Genomic DNA, 11,486 nt, shown 5'->3' with positions numbered 1-11,486 from the left:
TGTGGAACAGAAAACATGTACAGCTCATTTTGGTTTCACAACATGATACAGAAATGTATTTGTGTCAGTACTGAGTTTGGTTTTATATACTTACCATTTTATTACATTGTAACATTGTGACTGCGATGGACAAAAAAATATAAAGGAATATGAAGTAATTTTTCCAAATGTGTCTCTGCGTCTTTGAATGAGAACAGATTAGAAGGTTTGGGTTTTTTAAAATACATTTATTCAGAGTAAGAATCCCAGTAGGCTGGCACATGAAAACTTGAATAATTTTAATCTCTGTTTTATAAACTGTAAAACAAAAACACAATGACACAAGTACGTCTTGCCACCTTTTATGAACAGCTATGAAACAAACCAGTAGATGAACGCAAAAGATTTAAATGAAAACAAGTGGTTAAACCCATGGCTTTACCAGAGTCCAAAGACAAATCATAGTATAACAAGAACCAGCAGGACAAAGCCAGCCGCAGCCGTTTGTCAAAGCATAACAACTAACACAAACCTCGTAAATAGAGTTTAAAGATTCACCTATAGCTGTGTCTCCTACCCTTTTTTGAGTCACGGCAAATATTAGAAAAATACTAGAGCTCACCACCAAACAAAAATGTCCCACGAATGTTTGGGACATACTTCTAGTTATATCAAGTTTATGTGTATTTCTTTTCTCTCTTCTTACTTTTAATGACCATATTTGAAATGTCCATTTCCACTCCAAATGTACTTACTCATATTAAACCCTGACCTGTTTAGTTGAACACAAGTCTGATAAACATGCAGGGATTGAAGAAACACATCTATGTCAGTGGTTAAAAATCACTGAACTAGAATGAAGTGAGAAAGACAGTGTCGGCATAGTATAAATATAAATAGTTAGCCTGAACATTAGCATCACATGGCTCAGAAGTAGCTCATTTTATACAGAAATTGGTAAAATCTATGAAGATATATAAATATATATATATATAACCTATAGATAGATCATTTTTCTAAAAGCATAAAATATGTCCATCTGTGCTTAAAATCAGGTCAAACTATAACTAGAAGTTTACAATTAAATCAAATTAATTAATTACATATATATGTAGATTCATAGTCACAACTAAAGCAGCCAAAAACATAGCGTACAAAGCAGTTAGAAAAACTCTGTTGAAAAACTGGCTCAAAATGTTGTGAAATGGCTACATTTAGACAAATAAAAAAATTGTCATCTTTTGAACTGTTTTCTCCAGAGGTCACATTTTGGCTCTGAAGGTGTGATAGAAAATTGCAACTAACTTTCGACTGATATGCATGTAGATTATGAAACAAATAAGCTTCTGGCTCCCTCTGTTGACGCAGGAGTCATACTACAACTATAGAAATAAGACAATGATCATAACAAATACAATATGAAATGAGACCTTTAGTAACACACAGAGCCATTCATGGAGATAAAGCGCCCAGTTTCAAGTGTGTCACAAACACACTGTTTACAGTAGTAACTTCATGAGTCTTTCTCGTCTTTCTCGTCTTTCTCATATACAGCCAGTGTTTTCCCCTGACTTTGTCTTCAGCAGCTTTGTCTGACAACACTATCACAAACACACCCGGAATAGAAGGTGGTGTGGCTGACCTGACTACCAAGTTTACCTGGAGGAGTGCATTGATATTCAGATAAACAGACTGATCAAGAAAATCTGGATCACTTAAAAAAAAAACATCAACTGAAAAACCTATTTTAATGTAAATGTAATACTAACACTCTCCTGCACAGCAGGAGGAGTCGTCTGATTCACAGTTGTTTACTATGCTGCACACTTTGACTTCATACTCTCTTCTAAATAGCAGCTGTTGCGGTTTTAGTGTAATTTGGTTAAGGGATAGTAAGCAGCTCAAAGAACCTGAAAATCCAGCTGGTTAGTAGTGACAAGTTGGGAACATTTCTAGTGTATGAGGTACCGACACACAGAAGCACCGGGCAGCACAAAACAAAGGGAACAGGGCGTCTGTAAAGATTTTCTATGGAGAGTTAAGGGATCTTCACACTGTTTTACTAAACAAACACAGGGTTACATTTGAAACCTCTCTGAACCATTGCTGCCTCAGGTGGTTTGTTTTTTTCTCAAATAAAATATCATATGCTGAAAAATATGACTTGACTAGAATGAATGCATCCCTGTGATCCAAAAACACTGTTTATCTCTATGAACTTTCTCACAGGTGTAATTATTTAAATGTAACTGTTGGAATAGTTCCAAAAGAGAACAAATCATGTTCTTTGGGAACATGTACATACACAACAATAATAAAAAAACTTGCTCACTGAGAGCAAGCCTCTGGATCTCAGGTGTGTGAGTAGTGGTTGCTCACAGTGCTGACTCAGCCATCACCTCATTTAACCACATTTTAAAAACATTTTATCAATAAGGATACATTCCAACATGATATTAATGTGCTTGTCCCACAAAAACAGCCCCGAGAGCAAGTGAGCCCGAAGGAGTTTGAAACACCACGTTCGTGTCGGCACATGACAACCCACACGTTCCCGTGTGAAGCTAATTCGCCCAGTCATTGTGAGTGAAATACCTATTGGAGCATGAGCAGGAGACGCAGGATTAGTATGTGTCACACCTCTGTTTCCATCTATTTGCACGAATTTGCACGAAGTTCAACATCTCCGTTACACTCCAGTCTGTGAAAAGCCGGGGATCCCGACTGTCGGTAAGAGCGCAGCCACCTGAAAAGAACTAAAGAGCGGAGTGGAGTTAGTTTGTTAATTGTTAAAAAAGAACACACACAGTCACCTGTTAATGATCAGAGAAGAAAAAACTCAGCTGCCGCTTTTACCTGAACAAAATGATGAACGCTGAAACACGTTAAACTTTTTTTCTACACCTATTCACTCACATTCACTTGGTTTTTCTTTCAAACATCTGTGTATTCCATTCACACACACGCGCACACACACAGTCGTCAGCTAAATTTTGGTCTTGCCCAGGGTCACACTGGTATGTAGACAGGTGGAACAGGTGAACCCAGAGTTGGAAGAGGAGCGGCTTTCCCCTCTGATCCACAGCTGCCCAGAAATGTAAACTGCAGTTCTCACATAAAGGAGTTAATGGGTCAAATATGGACACGCATGGTTTTTGAAATGATCATGTATCTGTATGCAAGTATTTCTGCTACAAAGTAAGTTTCAGAAACATGTGTGGAAGGAGTTTTTGTAGCTTAACATAGGATCAAAAGAATAAGGTCCACATTGGAAAATAGCAAACGTCAGACCAGCCCTCAGGAAAAACTAGTCTAGATGCTGAGGGCTGGACTGGAACTTGTCAACATCTTGTGTGTAAAATGTGGCTCACACTTCTCTACCTGTGTTGTAGAGAAAGCCTACAATCACAGATCCAGATGATTGTGGCCCACATTTTAGATATCAGAAGTCAACTGCCACCTGGCATTTTTGTTTCTGTTTGTTTTGTGTGGGACTCATTAGCTCATTGTCATGGAACATTCACTACAGCTGAAACACCGGTACTGCAGTCACAAGAATATGAAATAAATGGTACTCTGTACTGAAAAGGTTCTAATACGATGCAGGACAAACACATCACACTCCAGTATAAAGATGCTTCCACAGTGCTTCTCTCTTTTGTGGCACTGCCCAGGGATACGTGTTTGATCCCTTTTCATGCTTTTGCATCAGTATACTGTACCGTGCTCATCCTCCTTCAGTGATCAGGACTTACGTTGGATGGTAAATAGAACCAGCACGATGCCCACTGTCAGGGTAAATACCAGAGAAAGGTCCAGCTTCTGACGCTGCGTGTGCAGCAAGGACAGAGCCTGGGTCAGGCTGCCGTTGTTGGGTCGTGGGGGAACCGACAGCAGGTGGCACATGAGTGGGTAAATGTCCACACTGTTTAAATTGCTGAGTCGATAACGTCGGCGGAAGCTGGGTCCCATTGCTGCCAGGAAGGGATGCATGCTGGGTAAGGAGTTGTCATAACCATGGTCGCCCACTGAGGGAGGAAGGAGTAAGAGGAGCTACTGGATGTTGTCATTATTAAGAATAATACATCTACATACCTTGTGGTTATGTAACCAGGAGTCTTGGGTCAAACTAACTGGTAAGAAAGACTTACGTCGGAGCTGGTTCCCATTATGCAGGATGGTCCAGCCTTCATCAGCAATCAATATAATTGGCTGGATGCGTCTGTTGTTCCTGTAGTGAAGCCGTTCTGGGATATTCTCCTTCATGTAAGCCGTCATGTGGGCGTGACAGTGGTTCAGGAGGTCAAACACCATCTGAGCATCTGGAATTAATGTCAATATGAATAGAGCTTCCTGTTCCAGTTACCTTTTCTTCCCACAACTGAACACACACTACCTTCACGTGGGATGAGGGCGGCAACAGGAGTGATGTCCACCAGTGTGTAGTTGTCAGGGTGGAGGCAGGCGTCCAGATGAATGACGCGGTCCGGCGAGCACTGAGCCATGCCGTGGTCACTGGTGACCATGACGTTGATGTGACCCCAGAGGCCGGTACGCTTCAGCTCGGACACAATCAGGCCAATATTGTCATCAACCTGGTGACATGAAAGCGTGAAAGCAGCGCTGAAGTTTGATCTCTCACAGTCTGTCACTGTCATGACTTGGCTTGCGGAGCCAGTACAAACTCTCTCTTTGCTCTGTCATTCCATAGAATTGGTGTGTGAGTGTGTTTCCTAAGAAGTTTTTTCACAAAGTTTCTTAATCAGTGTTTGTTTTTTCAGGAAAAATGTTGCAACACGCATCCGCAGATGCAGAAGTGTAATTAGGAACCAGTCTGGCCAGATAACGGGTAACTGATTTCTTAAGCAGCTTCTTTCTTGGCACTACAGTATAAAACAAGCGTTGCAGTTATTCACACGCAGCCAGTGAAACTCTCTGATCCAAGCCGACTATCCTAGCTGAAGAACTCTGGGAAGATTCTGCGCCTGTGTAGATCTGGTATGAACTGGTACATCCTGAATGTATCCCTAATTTACCTGGTTAAAGAGCTGCTGTTTAAGGCTATGCAGGGACAAGGAAATCTATGCATTGCAGATACAGTAAATACATAGAGTGGCCTGAGATTTTAAACTGTATGTTTTATATCATCTCAAACATCTCCTCAGCTCCTTAGCCTTTTTTATTAAAGGCTCCCTTTGCCGCTGAGTTTTATAATGTGCTGCATTTAAGACCGTCTCAGTCAAGCACTAAGAAGGCAGTATATGATGAAGCAGATCATTGGACGCCAGCTGCAGACACATCTTCACACCAACTCTGAAGCTATGGCTGCGGTGTCGTGAAAAAGTCTGAAATGTTATGTCCTTACTTCTTTCAGTGCTTTGGCCATGTTTTCACTGTCGGGGCCATATTTGTGTCCCGATCTATCTGGCTCCTCCCAGTACAAAGCTGCAAATTTTGCTCCTGGCTCCTAATGTAGAACAAAGTTGATCAAACTTAGGAAACCAAACTGAAGCTGGTGAGAGCTGATGAGAAACACTTCATTTTACCTCTCCATTTCCCAAAATCCACTGTGTCACATTATTTAGCCGCTGCTGGAAGGTGACCTCTAAATTGTAGGGGACAGAGTGTGTTGCCGTGCGATTGTTGTAGCTATAGTGGGAGCCGGGCCACATCATGGCAGCCGTCTTGTAGCCAAAGTCTAGTGCTGTGATCCAAAGCGGCTCTGCCTCACTCCACCAAACAGCTTCCTTTTCATCATTGCCTTGGGGGAAGTAACCTTTGATGATGGGGTCGTACATATGGCTAGCTACAATGCCATGAGACTCAGGGTACAACCCTGTCACCTGGTGAACACAAACAACGTGTTATGTGCACAGCATGTACTGTATACAGTTGACCGTGTCACTCACAGTATTTAAAAGAATTTCTAAATATAATTAAAACGATTAGGCACATATACATTAGTAAAATTATTTAGTAGAATATTGTACCATTATTTGGTTACATGTCTAAAGTATACATTTCAAATGATAGTAAAATACTTATCATGTATTATTATATACTATGTCACTTTGCATAAAGGCGTCTGCTAAATGTAATGTGATGTTACTTTACATTTGTTAGCCTAAATCTAATCAAATCTGGACAACACAGTTTCATTGCAGCTATTACCAGGGTGTAGTGATTGGGAAACGTCTTGGTGACAAAAACGTTGGTAAGATCCTCCACTAGGACCCCCTGGCTGTAAAGGAGCTCCAGATTAGGCATGGGAAACCTGCGCAGATACTCTGCCCTGAAACCATCGAAGGACACCAGCAGCAGTGGTGGCGGCTCAGACAGCAGCAGGATGTTTCCCATGGCCACTGATGTGGTGACACACAGGAGGAAGCAGAGGAAGAGCATCCTAGGGGAAAACACACAGAGACACAGAGATGTTGGGGCAATAATCCAATCTGTCATCGGATGTGAAATGAACAGCTTTCATCTGGTTTTAGACCTAAATCGAAGTTGTGAATCCATTGTGAAAAAGATGAAATTAAGAAAAATAATTAAAAATAATATGAAGCATCACTGGTGGCATGGTGGTTAAGGTGTGTCCAAAAAGTCACAGATTCTAATCCACCAGCCGACAGCTGCCCCTGAGGTGCACTAAGCAGGGCACACACTGCTCAGCGGGCGTTCAGCTTGAGCTGCCCCCTGCCCACAAAGGTGAAGGTCACATTTTGTTGTGTGCAGTGGTGTGCTGTGTCACAGTGACAATAGATCACTTTAACATGAAGACAGTTTTATCAAAATAAGAAGGTGATTTAGTATAAATTACCTGTGGATCTGAACTGAAATATACTGTACTATGTTATCATACAAAATAATATCAAAGCTTAGTGTTGATAATCTAACTACATTAGGTAAGCTGGTCTAATCAACACTAATTTGTTAATTAGTTCTCTCTCTAGTCCAGGATTATTTAATGAAGGCTTTAGTTGGTTCTGAGGTTCAAACTATGAACTTGAGCCAGACAATTTCACTGGTTCATAAACCGCACCTATTTACAGAGTTTAAAACAAAACAAATGAATACATGGAAACACAGAAACAAACGGCATTTATTGTTTGCCTTTTACAACTGCGTCATATATTTTCAAACACACCCCTCTGTCACATATTTACACTTTGTCATCATCAGGCACACACAAAAATACAAACAGACAGACCTATGACCAACCAGAATCTAGTACAGTACAGTATTTCTACAATATAAATAAATAATGAAACATTTAGGGTCACACTGTTTCAGACCTGATATGAATAACAATACTATATCATATCTATATTATGTTGCAGCACATCTGCCGATAATACAACAGCCTGTTGCAGCACATCTGCCGATAATACAAGAATTTTTATGAAAAAAGTTCATAAAATTCAAAATTAAATGAATAAAAAAAAACCACTGACATGCAACAACAGTACCACAGATGAAACAGGTACAGGAAAACATTGCACACAGGTCGAGGGTTTGTTTATATAATAGCCACACATGCAGTGCCCTTGTTGATTTACTTAGTGGGAGGGGACAGAAAAATAAAATTCTTTCTCGCTGAGGTGGTGGTGAAGAGTCCTGTCAGTACTGAGTCAGTATTTGTATATGCAAAGAGCTCAGACATGGGACAGTGAAAAACGTAATTTTGATTCCTTTGTATTTCTAGTACATGTGAAGAAATTGACAACAAAGTTGACTTAGACATACATCTATTTGTTGATCCACACCTACTGAGCATGATGAATCCTGCAACCGCAGCAATGCTGGGAAACTGGTGCAGAAGATCAGACCTGATTTTCACACACCCATTAATATGGTACCTGGGTCCTACGTAGGATGTTTACAAGTATGAATGAAAGTTGTCAATGGAGGTGGGGACTACGTCCTATAACAGCCGAAGTTCTCTTTAACCTTCACCACTGAACCTGTCAACGCATCACTGACTCTTGATGGAGATGAGATCATTTGCTGAGTATTGGAAAATGCAACATGTAGGTAGCACTAACAGAAGCACCACGATGTACTGCACTGTTGCTGGGCAAAATGTGAGTGTCGCATTTATGGTCTGTTGTACTATAGTATTTTAGAAAATATTGCTTTATAATTATTGTCTTTGTTTTGTTTATATTTCTCTCTGAGTTTTTCTCAAAGTGACTGGTCCACTTATGGTCCACGGGCCATCACTTGTAAGGGCACTAAACCAGAAATTTATAGTCTACTTTTTTCGAATATAATATAATCCAATCAAATCTAACATTGTTAAAACATAATAGTAAAATACATTTGTTTGATTCACTCTAATCTATTTAATTAGAAACTGTCTTGTTTTTTTATTTTTTATTATCAAGTATAATTGTCCTGTGTAATCATTTACCCAGATATATCTAATGAGTGCTGATTATTGATACATGTACAAAAATAAAACCAAAAATAGGAATAAGAATAATCAAAGAAATGTTGAGCAAAAGATAGCCTTTATTATATAAATCAAGTTAAACATTTTGATGTCAGTCTGTAGAGATAAAGTGCAAAATGACCCACCAGTTTAAACAGGTTTATTTACTAGTCATACCGTGTTTATGTAGAGTAAATAACCTCACTGCTTCAGGGCTATACATACGCGTCGTGTTAGTGTACCTGTTACTGTGTGTTTTAACAAGCTAGGCTACAGTGTTTGCTGTCCCTTAGAGTCGCAGGAAAACAATGAACGGCTGTTGAACGCTGGGAATGTATGACCATTACACATTCGTTTATCAAACAACGGCAAAATGTCCTGTGCCAAAATCTCATTACATGATACATCACAACGCAACACATTCTCATTCATGCCCATGCTGTTAAACGTAAATAAAAAACCCAATAAAAAGCAAATTCCAACATATACATGACAAAATCGACCAGGACCAATACGAATCTCACATCACAATTAGATGTTAAACATAAGTTTTAAGATAAATATCTCAAATGTCCACATATCTAAAGTGTCCAAAAGTTAAAAAATAAAATAGATACCAAACAATATTTGCAACTAAAATTCTAATTTTAATTCCGTTCAATGTTTGAAATATCTCCTCCCCCTTGATCCGTCAAAAAAAGCACATTTGGCTGTTCACTGATAAATTCATTTTTGTTGCCATTTTCCTGAAGTAACTTATCTTCGCGTTAATTAATTCTAGTGAGTAAAATGTACAATTCCGAGTTTGTATAAATATGTTAAATAGACTGTGGCGACGAAAGCGAAGAAAAAAACAAAATGTAAGAAATAAGGAAGTAGACCAGCAGGCGTTCTCATGTTAAATAGTAAAAGATAATAACAATAATTAACGTCTCCTCTACTTCTGTGTCAGTGGCTAGGTGAGTTAGCATGACTTACCTGTGAGACAGTAGACAACGACGATTCTTCCACCGTTAACAAGTGAAAACTGTAACGCTTTTCCTCTCTCCTCCAATATGAATGGATTTCCTTAAACGACCTCAGGCAGACGTGTCATCAAGTTAGCTTTGGTGTCGACTACCAATTTCCGGTATAACTAAATAAAGTATAGCTGTCTTCAACTGAAATGACCAACGTTTATATTTACCTCCTAATCACATATGTTACTAAAGCGTTAAAGTAAAAAAAACTGTGTTTCTTTCGACATTAACATGTTCAGAGTGTATTATTATTATTATGTGAATGTTTTTCCAAACATAAACCTCTTATTTTGACGTACCATTTCCCTTGTTAAGGTGAACTTGACATAAGACCTCGAGTAGTCAATTTCCGTTGAATTAGCACTATTTGGGGCGGAGCTTTGTTAAAGTATAAGAAAACAAATGTAATTCTTGTTTAAAATTAAAATCGTATAAATAACTTATCACCTGCAGTTTATATTCATATAACTTGAAAACTGCATTTCTGGTTAATGACAGGTATTCCAAAACATTACCGAAAATAATGGACGATTGTTAGTGTGAAAAAGAAAAGCATGACCAACAGCAGAAACAATGCCTGGCTCATGGAAATCAATTCCAAATTCCAGAGAGTTGATTCACTGCAGTCTACTTTAAATTTTCAATGTTAAGTTGTAAATCTGGTGTCAGGAAGCTGAGAAGGATCAGAAAGATCAATTTCCTAGGATATCATAGACCCTTTCACTGTGTTTGTCCTTTTTTTTTGTTGTTGTTGTTGTGGAGAGAATGATTGTTACAGCAAAGGTGGATTTCTTCTTTTATGATCTCCTCATCCCATCCCTGTCCAAAGTCCCTGAGTGCTTTTGATAAAGCAGGTACTGTTGGCATTACTGTCACTCCTTCCTCCTTCCCCGTCCCAGATCATCCTCAGCTTTATGTCCATATCCAGGATGGCAGAGGTGTACGAATCCCCGCAGTACTATGAGAACGAGACATTAGGAGAACTGGATCTGACCTATGAAGAGCCCTCAGACCTCATACACCTGTATGAAAACACTGGGCCTGCCAGAAGTGGTGCACCACCACCTCCTCCACCTCTGCCCTCGTGGGCTCCCTCCGTGGAGAGGAGCGGTAGCTTTTCCTCCTCTTCGTCTTCTTCCTCCTCAGACCCGGAGGACAAAGACAACAAAGAGTCAAAAAATTGGAGTGATAAGGTGGAGCAAGAGGAAAAAGTTAAGGGGAAGAAAAGCTTCCATGATTTGAGCGGGCCACCAGGGGGGGACGTGGATGGCAGAAAGTTATCATGCAGTTCCTCTTCTTCCTCCTCTTCATCATCAAAAAGCTCCGACAATGAGGTCACACTTTTTATCAAGGTAAGAGTCACTTTTGATGCAAAAAGTCTTTCAATCAAATATTATCTCCAAAAACACGACTAATTAGTCACATTAGGTTTGCCATACACTTCTACATGTTCTCCAAAAGTTAGACACGGTGTAGCTAAAGTTATATAAAGTATGTAAAAATATGTATAGCAAATTATTTGGTGGTTTGCTAAAAATGGCTTAAAGTATGGTAGAAATCAATGTACCTACTCAAAATGTAATATTAATTGTTAAGAAAATACAAAATTATTATATAAAATATCCAGAACTAAATACGCAGCATACATTAGGAGTGATGAATCTATGATTCTAAACCTGGATCTTATCAGTAGAATTGGATAATGGAAAAATCCAAAGGTGATGTGAGATTTATATGTTCTTGAGACTTTGAACACACCTTGCCCTGTGAATGTGTGTGTGTGTGTGTGTGTAAAGGAGAGAAAGAGGGAGAGAGAATTAGATATAGAGAGAGAGGGAGAGAGAGAGAAGGAGGGAGAGAGAGAGAAGGAGAGAAAGAGAGAGGGAGAGAGAGAGAGAGAGACTGGTTCTAAATATAGGTTGAGTTGAACTAACAGGAATGTTTTGAGTCAAAGGAGTGGGATGTAGCATGTCCATGTGACTTCTATTGATGTAAACAAACAAACAGACAGACAGATAGATAGGTAGGTAGGTAGATGATAGGTAGGTAGGTAG

At 39.4% G+C, this 11,486-nt stretch overlaps 2 protein-coding genes across 3 annotated transcripts in view; one reads left to right on the top strand and one right to left on the bottom strand.

Annotated features, from left to right (window-relative positions):
• Nucleotides 1-206: 206 nt before the first annotated feature.
• Nucleotides 207-9,696, bottom strand: enpp4 (ectonucleotide pyrophosphatase/phosphodiesterase 4). The gene is made up of 8 exons (XM_008325197.3): nucleotides 9,392-9,696; nucleotides 6,151-6,382; nucleotides 5,526-5,822; nucleotides 5,345-5,446; nucleotides 4,376-4,574; nucleotides 4,131-4,301; nucleotides 3,735-4,007; nucleotides 207-2,735 (listed from the first exon to the last, which is right to left on the bottom strand). The coding sequence occupies exons 2-8, from the start codon at nucleotides 6,379-6,381 to the stop codon at nucleotides 2,632-2,634; spliced, it is 1,377 nt and encodes a 458-aa protein (XP_008323419.1). The 5' UTR covers nucleotide 6,382; nucleotides 9,392-9,696; the 3' UTR covers nucleotides 207-2,631.
• Nucleotides 9,697-9,832: 136 nt separating this feature from the next.
• LOC103389681 (chloride intracellular channel protein 5-like) overlaps nucleotides 9,833-11,486 on the top strand; it is a 7,432-nt gene continuing 5,778 nt past the window's right edge. Inside the window, exons 1-2 of one of the 2 annotated variants that reach the window (XM_008325200.3) lie at nucleotides 9,833-10,286; nucleotides 10,361-10,784. In XM_008325200.3, coding sequence (XP_008323422.1) covers nucleotides 10,362-10,784 — 423 coding nt within the window. In that variant the 5' untranslated portion in view covers nucleotides 9,833-10,286; nucleotide 10,361. The other variant, XM_008325199.3, reaches the window with a different exon arrangement.

Source organism: Cynoglossus semilaevis, chromosome 14, assembly GCF_000523025.1.
Source record: "Cynoglossus semilaevis isolate Cse_v1.0 chromosome 14, Cse_v1.0, whole genome shotgun sequence".
NCBI classification, from domain to species: domain Eukaryota; kingdom Metazoa; phylum Chordata; class Actinopteri; order Pleuronectiformes; family Cynoglossidae; genus Cynoglossus; species Cynoglossus semilaevis.
This window is presented reverse-complemented; position numbering and strand designations above follow the sequence as displayed.